This window comes from Lithobates pipiens, unplaced genomic scaffold, assembly GCF_037356315.1.
Source record: "Lithobates pipiens isolate NorthernLeopardFrog02 unplaced genomic scaffold, aLitPip1_a1.2 Scaffold_28, whole genome shotgun sequence".
Taxonomy (NCBI): Eukaryota; Metazoa; Chordata; class Amphibia; order Anura; family Ranidae; genus Lithobates; species Lithobates pipiens.
Genome location: NW_027507789.1, coordinates 181,571,875 through 181,585,236, shown reverse-complemented (window position 1 = coordinate 181,585,236; position 13,362 = coordinate 181,571,875). Strand labels below are relative to the sequence as shown.

Below are 13,362 nucleotides of genomic sequence, written 5' to 3'. Positions count from 1 at the left end.
CTACTCTATATGGGTAAAATTATGTGGACACCTAAACATCACACCTACTCTATATGGGTAAAAGTATGTGGACACCTGATCATCACACCTACTGTATGTGGGTAAAGGTGAGTGGACACCTGACCATCACACCTACTGTATATGGGTAAAATGATATGGATACCTGACCATCATACTTATTGTATATGGGTAAAAGTGTGTGCAAACTTGTCTATCACACCTACTGTATATGGGTAAAAGTATGTGGACACCTGACCATCGCACCTACTCTATATGGGTAAAGTATGTGGACACCTGATAATTACACCTACTCTTCCAATTGCCTTTATTAAATCACTGTGATGACACTAGGAACAGCAACAACCAGTCACGTAGACGCGTTTCACGCATACATCTTCTGTTTAATCATTAAGCACAAGAGGTATGTGTGATACACGTCTACGTGACTGGTTGCTGGTGTCCCTGGTGTCATCATGGTGAGTTAATAAAGGCAATTAGAACCTCTGGATGTGCGGCCTTTTCTTCTTATTTCTAAGTGTTTCCACAGAGGCGGGCCTGATCAGGTTCCATCCAGGCTCATCATATACACCTGAAGCAGCAGGTTCTTCCTTTCCTCTGATCTAGGATCACATTGCTTTAGGCTAGAAATCGTGTTTCAAATTCAATGCAGTCTGGCTTTGAGGGCGATTTGACAGACACCTGTGTGGGTTCATGCACAGAGGTCTATACAAATCGCCCCCCGAAGTCGCCAAAAGTAGTACAGGAACTACTTTTGGGAATCAGTTTGGCATTCGGACGGTGCCATTGCCAGTAATAACAGCATGACCAAATCGAACCAATGTGAACCTAGGCTCAAAGTATGTGGACACCTGACCATCACACCTACTCTATATGGGTAAAAGCATATGGACATCTGACCTTAACATCTACTCTATATTAGTAAAATTATGTGGACACCTGATCATCAGGCCTACTCTATATGGGTACAATTCTGTGGCCACCTGATCATCACACCTAAAAGTATGTGGACACCTGACTATCACATTTAGGGTCCTTTCACACGGGGCGGATCAGTTCTGATTCGCCCCGTGGATATCCGTTTGCTCAGCGGGGATCACTCCGTCGATCCCCGCTGAGCAGGGAGATGACAGGTCTGTCTCTGCACACTGCGCAGGGACGGACCTGTCACAGCGCCGCTCTCCCCTATGGGAGATGGGATGACGACGGACCGCAGTGCCCGTCGTCACCCGATCCGATCCGCAGACGGATGGAAAAATAGCTTTTTCCTCCGTTAAACTTTTTCGGATCGGAGCGGGTCGGATGTCAGCGGACTTGTCACCACTGACATCCGACGCTCCATAGAGCTCTATGGAGCACCCGTTCAGGTCCGCCTGAAAAACTGACAGGCGGGCCTGAACGGGACGTCAGTGTGAAAGGGGCCTTACTCTATACGGGTAAAAGTATGTGGACATCTGACCATCAAACCTGTTCTATATGGGCAAAAGGATGTGTATACCCCTCCAAAGTAATGATTTCAAGTGTTTATAATGAATGGTACCATTAATGCCATAGAATACACAGAACAGACAACTATGCTCTTGTGGAAGGGCCTTTTATGTGCCAACATCACAAAACCAGCTCCATACACACTTAGTATGACGAGTCTGTTGTGGAAGAACTCCAGTGGCCTGCAAAGAAGCCTGACCTCAACCCTACTGGTCACCTTTTTAGGTTGAATTGAAATGTCAATTACAAGCCCGATTGTCTCTTACAACATCAGTATCTGGCTTCACAAATGCCTTTTTGGCTGAATGGGTACAAATTCCCACAAACACACTCTATAATCAAATGGAAAGTCTCCCTAGAGCGTAATGGAAGACTAGAAGCTATTAAAAACCATAAAGATGGAGCAAAATTGTTTAAAGTAGAAGGAAAGGCTGTGCAATAATCCACTTTTTAAATGTAATTCCCTTTTATTGCATACAGTTTGTAATAAATCTAAATGTAAAAACCTTTTCCTAAACTTTTTCCAAGCAGTCTTGTGAACGTAAAGCTGTGGGGAGTGTGTCTACCTGGGCAGGGCCTACAACACAGCTAAATCCTTCGAGCAGTGACATTATCCCACCAGTATCTATAGCTCTACCAGGGGTGGACTGACCATTCGGCCACTCGGGCACTGCCGAGGGCCCCGGGCCACTAGGGGGCCCCATCAGGGTTGCCAGCCTCAGTAAAACCAGAGACAGAATGGAAAAATATGTTTTTTTTTACATCTGTCTCTGAAATGTCCCTTACCAACATCCTTTTGGTCTAAAAAGCTCGAGATTATAGCTGCCCCACCCCTCCAGTACCTTCTCAGCCAATAGAAACATGTCTGTGTATATTGTGTGTACATGTATGTGTATATTGTTTGATTGTATACTGTGTGTGTGTATACTGTGCGGCCCCATAATCTCTGATTGCCTGGGGGCCCCATAATCTCCTATTTCCCGGGGGCCCCATGAGTTGTCAGTCCGCCCCTGAGCTCTACATAGGGTTGTCAGCTCTGAAAGAGTTAAAAAGAGAAGATCAGCTCACTGGAACTTTGCGATCATATGACCACTAGAAAAAATAATAAAAAATAGTTTTTATATTGAGATTAAATACAAACTGTATGCAACAAATATAAGAGCAGAGTGGAGGCAACACTGGAAAGATCGGTTATTGCATAGCCTTTCCTTCTACTTTATTAATGTACATGGTTTAGGGATAGACTGTCCGCTAAGCTTACTGTATATAGGTGTGATGGTCAGACATCCATAAACTTACTGTATGCTGTTGGTAGGAAATTTTTTATTGGTGACTTGCCCTTAAAAGACTTGCATACAAGAAAATTGCAATATACTGTATATATTACATGATATATCCTTGTTCTAGGTTGACTTCCAGAAGGAGTGTGGCACAGATAACGTGTGTCGGAGTAACTTACAGATGGATTACGAATACCTGGGAGAAAACAATGTGACCCTTCCAAGGTGTGAACCTATACAGTGATCTACATTGGATAAAATGCAGCCATAACAGTAAATCTTAGCCTGGGTTCACACATGTTTGGTTGCGGTTTGCAGTCTACAGTCCGGTGCGTTTCTGTTCACCAGTTCAGGTTCACGTTTTTCCCTGAATTTGCACCTGAACCGAGCCCAAAAACACACAGGACACTTTTCAAAACCACACCGCGGACCCCCCGGACATGTGTGAACTGGCTCCATTGAGAGCTGGTCACAATAACATGTTATAAGACTTGGATGCGGCTAAAAACGCATCCAGTTCGCATATATGTGAACCAAGCCTTACAGTGAAACGCTGCATATAAAAATGGCATATATGATATATATGGTCTCTAGCATTAACACTTTTTTTTTATCAGAAATAGTACGGAGTACATGTCATACAGTATACAGTAGGAAAAAGAGTGAAACAATTGTCATCCCATAACGTGTTGTTGAAGAGTACAATATATACAGATCCATGCATGGTTCAGTCACCATAAGTGATATATAATGACACATACAAGAAAAATACAAGAGAAAGAAGGAACAAACTCAAAGAGAGAGATAGGAAAATAATGGACATATTGATCCATGCATATCCTATGGGCCCTATATATGTAGTACATGAACAATTACCTCGACCCACCAAGGTCACCAGTACCACATAGGGTTGTGACACAAGGTCCTCTTGGCCACCAATCTAGGGCTTTGCGACCCTATGTGTATTTCTATGCTGGTATGTTAGTTTTTCTCTTATCAGTAGTGTGTTAACTTGTTCAACCCATTGTCACCTGGTGGGCACCCTGGGGACTATCCAAAATTGTGTGATCAGTTTCCGTGCAACATACAGTAGATGAAGGACCGCTGTATGAGCTGAAGGGGTTAGCGTCTCCTACATTTTTGTTTTTTTTAAACAATTTTTATTACCTATATTACCTATATATTTATTAATAAAGCGCACATAGTGCAAATATAGCTAACAACAATACAGATAATCAAAAGTGTAATTATACATCACCAATGTTCAAAGCACATACATAGTCCAGCCAAAAAAAGAATCCAGCCAAAAGAAAAAAAGAAACACAATTGTGGCTTTCTTTCTTCTTTTGAATCCACCCCTATAAATCCCCAAAAAGCACCACTGTGACATCATTCCTGCACACCATGCATATGTCAGAAATCACTCACCAGAAATCCACGAACCAATAATAAGATTTAAAGAAAATGTGTTTTCCAATAATGAACATCTTATGTCTATCTTCGTGTATCACTTCGCAATTTGCAATACTGTCTACACAAAAAGAAATTAAAAAAATACGCCCAATGGGGCTATACAGTTAAAATCTATTTGTTATGATATATTTTGTTATATTATAGAAATAAGTCTATCAAATGAATATTTATATATTTATAACTCTATTTATTATATTGAATTAGGGATTTAGAATTATGCAAAAACAGCCGTTGATGCTAGTGAAATATTTTATCATATTTGTCGTTTTTATTATTCCCATAGATGCACAGTAATTCAGTTTTACTGAATCCAGATCAGATTTAGTGTGGCTGCTAAACATTGCATGTTGTTATTTGCCTAAACTGAATAGGTTTCTTTTTTTTGTTTGCCACTTCTCCGCTTAGGAGGGGAGGTGGGTAGCTCCAAAGCTGCAGATGACAATAACTCGCACGTCTCTGCTGTGTAGTTCAATCATATGTTTCATTACAGCTGCATCTGCTCAAAGCAAAATACATACAAATTCCTAGTTGTGGGGTTGCGGTATTGTTTGAAAACAGTGATCAGAAAGCCTTTTTCTTTCCATGTCCTGCCCACAGGGTAAATGGGAGCCAGATCCTCCATTATGACCCCAATGTGAACAAGGTCAACCTGCGGGTAATTGTAACAAATACCCCAAGCTCCACGTCTCCAGCAGATGACGCTCATGAGGCCATGCTGAACATAACCTTTCCAGATGAGCTGGACTTTTCTTCTGTATCAGTAAGTAACACTCTCTCTCTCTATCTCTCTCTCTCTCTCTCTCTCTCTCTCTCTCTCTCTCTCTCTCTCTCTCTCTCTCTCTCTCTCTCTCTCTCTCTCTCTCTCTCTCTCTCTCTCTCTCTCTCTCTCTATCTCTCTCTATCTCTATCTCTCTATCTCTCTATCTCGCTCTTTACCTCCCACTACACAGCCAATAGCATAATGAGCAATATTCAGTAATCCATAGCAGCCTATTTATTTCAGCTAACTGGATACATCTGTTAACAACAAATGCTGCGTACACACGATCAGACTTTTCGACAGACTAGGTCCGGCGGACCGGAATCCGTCAGACAATTTGATCGTGTGTGGGCTCCAGCGGCTTTTTCTTTCCCAAAAGTCAGACGGACCTAGAAATAAAACGGACTGTCACGACCGTCCTGGCGTCCCGATCGTTCTTGGAAGATCTACTCACAGAGGTCCCATGTTGAGAACCCGTCGTTCCCCTTTAGCACGTGTCAACGCGAACGGACGCACACGGTTGCGTCCCGGTACGACCGGGCGCACGCGGGTGCGCGACGTGGCAAACGAGCGCACGCGGGAGCGCGGGGTCACGAACGGGCGCACGACCTCCCACGGGGGCACGCAGACCCGTCGTGCGACCGCTTTGGCGCCCTAAAGGCTTCTTAAGGACTCGGTTTCCACTCCCCCCTCGCTGTCCAGTCTACAGCGTGTTCGGAGATTCTGTTTACCAGTTACCTGCTATCTTGATTCCTGTGACCCGGCTTGTTCTTGACCACGTTTGCTTGCTGCCTGCCACCGACTACCTGCCTGCCTGACCACGTCTCTGCCTCTGCCCTTGTACTGTGTTGCCCGCCTGCTGCCGACCCTGCCTGTACCCGACTACGCTGCTGTCTACTGATCCATCCGGATCTGCTTGTGCCTGCTGTTCCTGTCTTGATCTGCCAGTGTCCGCTGTCTCCACTGACAACCGTCATCTTGCCAGTCCACCAGTCTGTTCCTGCTGTCTCCTGCTGACTGCTGTCCGTGTTGCTGTTGTTGTCCGGACCTGCCTACACCTGCCAGGCACTTGTGCCCCCTGAACTTTCGAATCTCTGTTACCACCTCCAGGGGTTCTTGAGCCAGGGGCTACGAGGGGCCGCTCCCTGCACTCCAGGCTCGTCCACCAGGTACGTGACAGTACTGGACAGCCATGTCCGAGCCTACGCAGGGAGCCTCCCCTATGGACGAGCTCTGCCGCCATCTTGCCGGCCTTACCCAGGCGGTGAAGAGTCTGCAGGAAGGGTATGGCCGACTGGAGGAACAAGTTCAAGCCCTGTCCGCGACCCCGCCAGCTGCCTCTGGGCTCCATGCCCCACCATCAGTGGTGATGATGCCACCCGAACCCAGGGTCCCTACTCCGGAACGATTTTCGGGCAACCGGAACAAATTTAGAGCCTTCCGCAACTCTTGCGAGCTCTTTTTCGCTTTACAACCAAGAACCTTCTCTCTCGAGGCGACCAAGGTGGGGTTCGTCATTTCCTTATTGACGGACGAACCACAGGCCTGGGCACACCGCCTTTTGGAGCGAAAGGATCCATCTTTAGACACTCTGGACGCCTTTTTCCTGGCAATGTCAAGACTTTACGAAGACCCTCAACTTGCTGCGACCGCAGAGGCTGCCCTACACGCCCTGCAACAAGGTCGCAGGCCTGTGGAAGATTACGTGTCGGAATTCCGACGCTGGAGTTCCGACACAGAATGGAACGACGCAGCCCTCCGGTACCAGTTCCGTTTGGGCCTATCTGAACCGCTGAAGGATGAATTGGCACGTATAGGCATCCCAGAGACCCTGGAAGCCCTCATAGACATTTCGGTCCAGATCGACAGACGTCTAAGAGAGCGTCGCCAGGAGCGCTCCTCCACAGCCACACGCCCCATCTGGATGTTGCCACGTGTACCCAGCTCAAGTCATGCGGCTCCACCTGCCCCTGCCACAGCTACACTGGATCAGCTGGAACCCATGCAGCTGGGGCTACTCCGTCCCTCTCTGACACCTGAAGAACGTCAACGTCGCCGGGTTGGAAACCTCTGCCTTTACTGCGGAGGTTCAGGACATTTTGTTCGCACTTGCCCAGCTAAGATGCGTAAGTGCCTTTTCATTCCATCTGTTCCTTTGCCTGTGCTACCTAACAACACTACTCACCTGGCTGTCCCTGTTCTTTTACAGCTTCCAGAAAGGACTGTCCGGACTCACGCAGTTATTGATTCTGGGGTGTGTAGTGGCTTTGTGGATACGACCTTCGCTCTAAAGAACAAGATCCCCCTTCGGCCCAGAGAGAAGGGACTTTCAGTATTTTTGGCCGATGGTTCTACCCTTGAATCCGGACCAGTGACCCAGAAGACCACCCCTTTATCTGCTACCATTGCCGGGACCCACCAGGAATTCCTATGCCTAGATGTTATTAAGTCGCCACTGTTTCCCATCATCCTAGGCATGCCTTGGTTGAGAGCACACAATCCAAGCATCAATTGGGCCACTGGAAAGATTGAGTTCACTTCGGACTATTGCCGTCAACATTGTTGCCCTGTTGATGATAGAGACTCTTCTGCCCTCCTCTGTTTGGAAACAGACTCTGAGACCCGACAAGCTATACCCAAGGACTACCACGATTTCCTGGATGTATTTAGTAAAAAAGGGGCTGAAACTCTACCACCCCACAGGCCATACGATTGCCCAATTGAATTACTACCTGGGGCAGAGATTCCCTTCGGAAGAATCTTCCCCTTATCTGAGTCCGAGCTGGGTACCCTGAGGTCCTACTTAGATGACAACCTTGAGAAGGGATTCATCCGACCTTCCACCTCCCCGGCGGGCGCAGGAATCTTCTTTGTCGAGAAGAAGGACCATTCCCTTCGCCCGTGTGTGGACTACCGGGCATTGAATAAAATTACTATAAAGAATCGCTACCCCCTGCCACTGGTACCTGAACTTTTTCAGAGACTTGGTTCTGCTAAAGTCTTCTCCAAACTGGACCTCCGGGGTGCCTATAATCTTGTCCGCATCCGGAGGGGTGACGAATGGAAAACTGCCTTCCGTACCCGCTTCGGGCACTTCGAATACCTTGTAATGCCGTTTGGATTGTGTAATGCCCCAGCCACATTCCAACACTTTGTCAATGACATTTTTAGAGACTACCTTGACTTATTCGTAATAATCTACCTTGATGACATTCTAATCTTTTCCTCCACTCTAGCCGACCACCGAGAACACGTCAAGAATGTCCTGGCTCGTCTCCGACTTCATGGCCTGTACGCCAAACCTGAAAAATGTATCTTCGAAAAACAGAGCATCCAGTTCCTGGGTCTGGTTATTTCCGTAAAGGGGGTGGAGATGGATCCCCAGAAGGTCTCTGCTATTCAGGACTGGCCTGCCCCATCCGATAAGAAGGGAGTTCAGCGGTTCGTGGGGTTCGCCAATTTTTATCGTAAATTTATCAGAGGATTCTCCTCTATCATCTCCCCTATCACCGGTTTGACCAAACAGGGTCAGAAGTTCCGTTGGACCCCCGAAGCACAAGAGGCTTTCAAGACTCTGAAGGACCAGTTTGTTTCGGCGTCGGTCCTAAAGCATCCTGATTCCGCTCTACCATACATCCTGGAAGTGGACGCTTCTGAAATAGCGGTAGGGGCGGTGCTCTCCCAGAGACAAGGGCCCAAGTCTTTGCTACACCCGGTCGCCTTCTTCTCCCGTAAATTGTCCGACGCAGAGAAGAATTACGATGTCGGTGATCGTGAGCTGTTAGCGATAAAGGCAACACTCGAGGAATGGCGCTACCTTCTTGAGGGCGCCACCCACCCGATCCTGGTTTATACAGACCATAAGAACCTAGAATACCTCAAATCAGCAAAAAGGTTGAAACCACGTCAGGCCAGATGGGCGCTCTTCTTCTCCAGGTTCTCACTACACATTACCTATCGTCCAGGATCCAAGAACGTCAAGCCCGACGCCTTGTCGCGCATGTTCAGCCAACCAGAAAACTCTCCATCTTCGGATACCATTCTCTCCGCGGGAAGCTTCCTCCTGCTCCAAGGGGATCTAGTATCCCAAGTTAAGCAGGCCTCCATGGGCACTACTCCTCCACCTGGCTTCTCATTGTCTTCTAGCAACGATCTTCTTTGGTACGAGGGCAGGATCTTCGTCCCCCAGGAAGCACGGACTTCGGTTCTGGCCGCTTGTCACGACCACCTATTGGCCGGCCATTTCGGGGTACACAAGACCTTGGAGCTACTCCGACGCTCGTTCTGGTGGCCTCGAATGAAGGATGACTGCAGGAGATATGTTGAGGCTTGTATCGTCTGCATCCGAAACAAGAGCAGTAAGTCAAGAGCCTGGGGTCTACTGAAGCCACTGCCCGTTCCTGACAGACCATGGAGGATGATCTCCATGGATTTCATCGTCGAGTTACCCCCTTCAGAAGAATACTCTACGATTTTTGTCGTGGTGGATAGGCTTACCAAAATGGCCCACTTCCTACCCATGAGGGGCACCCCTTCAGCCACAGAGACGGCCAAGACCTTCGTCAGGGAGATCGTGAGACTCCACGGCATCCCCGCTAATATCACTTCCGACAGGGGGGTGCAATTCACCTCGAGGTTCTGGAGAGCACTCTGCGGAGCGCTGAAAATTGATCTCCGCTTGTCTTCCGCATATCACCCCCAGACCAACGGCCAGACCGAAAGGACGAACCAGACGCTGGAGCAGTATCTACGCTGCTTCTCGTCGTTCTCCCAAGACGACTGGGCCCCGCTTCTTCCTTTGGCCGAATTCGCCTACAATAATTCAATGCACTCTGCCACCAAGCAATCCCCATTTTTTGCGAATTTTGGCTTTCACCCACTATTTCTATCTGGCGACCTCCCCGAGTGTCCGGTTCCAGCAGTGCAGGAGAACCTCAACTTCTTCGAGACAAATAACAAGCTTTTGCAAGAAACCTTGACCAAGTCGCAAGAATATAATAAAGAGGTATTTGATAAGAAGAGAAGGGGGGAACTGGACCTCAAGGTCGGGGATCTGGCCTGGCTGTCCACCCTGAACCTCAAACTGTCCTGCCCATCCAAGAAGTTGGGGCCGAAATTTGTGGGTCCCTTCCCAATCGTAAGAAAGCTGAATAGTGTGGCATTCGAGCTAAAGCTTCCGGAGTCTTTTCGGATTCACCCTGTTTTCCACGCATCGCTACTTAAGCCTGCAGTTCCAGATTCTTTTCCCGATCGAGTTACCAATCCTCCAGAGCCCGTGATGGTCGATGGGGAAATCGAATTCGAGGTGGAATCCATACTTGACTGCAGGAAGAGGCGGAACCAGGTTCAATTCCTGGTTAAATGGAAGGGGTACGGGCCTGAAGAGAACTCTTGGGAACCAGAATCCAATATCCACGCGAAGAGACTAATTTCTGCTTTTAAGAGATCCCACCCGAATAAGATGGCACAACTGGGCATCCGGAGGCTGCCCCTTGGGGGGGGGCAATGTCACGACCGTCCTGGCGTCCCGATCGTTCTTGGAAGATCTACTCACAGAGGTCCCATGTTGAGAACCCGTCGTTCCCCTTTAGCGCGTGTCAACGCGAACGGACGCACACGGTTGCGTCCCGGTACGACCGGGCGCACGCGGGTGCGCGACGTGGCAAACGAGCGCACGCGGGAGCGCGGGGTCACGAACGGGCGCACGACCTCCCACGGGGGCACGCAGACCCGTCGTGCGACCGCTTTGGCGCCCTAAAGGCTTCTTAAGGACTCGGTTTCCACTCCCCCCTCGCTGTCCAGTCTACAGCGTGTTCGGAGATTCTGTTTACCAGTTACCTGCTATCTTGATTCCTGTGACCCGGCTTGTTCTTGACCACGTTTGCTTGCTGCCTGCCACCGACTACCTGCCTGCCTGACCACGTCTCTGCCTCTGCCCTTGTACTGTGTTGCCCGCCTGCTGCCGACCCTGCCTGTACCCGACTACGCTGCTGTCTACTGATCCATCCGGATCTGCTTGTGCCTGCTGTTCCTGCCTTGATCTGCCAGTGTCCGCTGTCTCCACTGACAACCGTCATCTTGCCAGTCCACCAGTCTGTTCCTGCTGTCTCCTGCTGACTGCTGTCCGTGTTGCTGTTGTTGTCCGGACCTGCCTACACCTGCCAGGCACTTGTGCCCCCTGAACTTTCGAATCTCTGTTACCACCTCCAGGGGTTCTTGAGCCAGGGGCTACGAGGGGCCACTCCCTGCACTCCAGGCTCGTCCACCAGGTACGTGACACGGACTCAAGTCCGGTCGAAAAAACCGCTCGTCTGTGTGCTAGTCCGATGGATGAAAACAGACACTAGAGCAGCTATTGGCTACTGGCTATGAACTTCCTTATTCTAGTCTGGTCGTACGTCATCACATTCGAATCCATCAGACTTTTGGAGTGATAGTGTGTGGGCAAGTCCGTTAGTTTAAAAGTCCGGTGGACCTACGCTGCAAAGTCCGTCGGATAGTCCTCCGGACCTAGTCCGTCGAAAAGTCCGATCGAGTGTACGCGGCATTACAGTTGAAGTTTAATGATATATAGGATACAAGGTGGTATGCAAGGATACAAGGTGGTATCAAAAAATTGAGAGACTAGTTTTTTAACACACCAACATTTTCCCGCCTTTTGAGGTTATTTTTGAAGAGTTTGTTGAAGGGAATGATATACAAGGTGTTATCAAAAAGTTTCAAGACTAGTTTTATAACATGCCAATAGATGGCAGCACAAGGTTGCACGCCCAGTCACAGGGAGCACAGACCTTCATAAGTCAGTGTGCCAAAAGACACCATCCTGTATGCACTGGGAGCTGTGCAACTGGTGCTGTTCTGGCCACGTGCATTACCACGTCTGCTATTTCATCTTGGACAGCAAGTTAGAAGAGCAAACTTGAAATTCTGTGTGAAACTGGGCAAATCTGCCACAGAGACGTTTGACATGATCCAGCAAGTTCATAGCGATGCTGCAATGAGTCGTTCGAGGTGTTTTGAGTGGCACGTGTGATTGTTCTCCGACGATCAACATGTGCAAGTTGCCGAATGGTTGCAACATTTTCGGGGGCTGAGGTCGTTGAAGGTCTTCTTGACCTCCCATGGTCTTCCATTGATGTTCTTCCACTTGTGAAGTTGAAGTCTTCCAGTGATGTTCTTCCGCTATTCAAGTTGAAGTCTTCCAGTGATGTTCTTCCGATCTTCAGGTTGAAGTATTCCAGTGATGTTCTTCCTCTCTTCAAGTCTTGACTCATTGCAGCATCGCCGTTGTTGTCATCGTTGTCATCATTGCTGTCCATGATGGAATTGCAGACATGGTAATGCACGTGGTCACAATATCACCAATTGCACAGCTCCCGGTGTACACAGGACAATGTCTTTTGATACCCTGACTTATGAAGGTCGGTGCTCCCTGTGACTGTGTGTGCAGCCTTGTGCTGCCATCTGTTGGCGTGTTACAAAACTAGTCTCAAAACTTTTTGATAGTATATATATATATATATATATATATATATATATATATAGTATAAAAAAACTCATTAAAAATATGCTCAAAAGTTGGGGAAGTGCTGGTATTTTTGTTGAGCCTAAAACGTGTTGCAGGGCTTTTATCTTTGTGTTGTCAGATTGTTATCAACTTTAAAAGATTAGGGATTCGTGAGAGGATTATCTGGCACAATTGTTAATTATTTCTCATGGATTTCTCAATCTGGAGGATGCTTGCTTTTTGTGGCCCCAATAAAACCCTTACCACCTGTAACCTTGAGATGAAACCACCCCCGTACGTTCTCCTGTGCTGTCAGACCAGACTACCATTGAGAGTTCTTGTCCCCAAATAATGGTCAGGAACCAATCATAAACCATGCTAGATGGTGATGAGTGTTTTCAACCACTAGAAAGACTTATTATCGCTCCCAGAGACTTTCCAGTTTGATCACTACAGTCAACAAGTAGAGGTTTTCCGTACCATTGTTCTATATATTATTCTGATTGGGTGATGTGGGTTATAGAAATTTGCGTGTAGCACTCAATGCCACACATGACCAATCAGAGCTTCATTGTGTTTCTCTGATCTTGCAGAACCGATTATGTACCTTTGAGGGAACTATCCTGTGTAATCTTGGAAACCCATTTAGGAGAAACCAGAAGGTGAGTCAGGAAGCTCTGTCTGCATCCTCTTCCAGCAATTTTTCGAAAAGGGAAAGTATTTTAGTGAGCGTGTTATTACGAGCTTGCTTTTCCATAAATGTAATTAATAGAGATTTATAAGTGATAAATATAAATGGTGCTGTGCTTCTGCCGTGAGAGTAAAAATTTAAAGGA

At 47.6% G+C, this 13,362-nt stretch overlaps 1 protein-coding gene across 1 annotated transcript in view; it reads left to right on the top strand.

The window, feature by feature from the left end:
* The window catches only part of ITGA3 (integrin subunit alpha 3), a 132,785-nt gene that overhangs the window by 92,569 nt on the left and 26,854 nt on the right, over positions 1–13,362 (top strand). Inside the window, 3 exon segments of the mRNA XM_077460062.1 lie at positions 2,914–3,011; positions 4,857–5,019; positions 13,120–13,188. Of these exon segments, the coding sequence (XP_077316188.1) occupies positions 2,914–3,011; positions 4,857–5,019; positions 13,120–13,188 (330 nt within the window).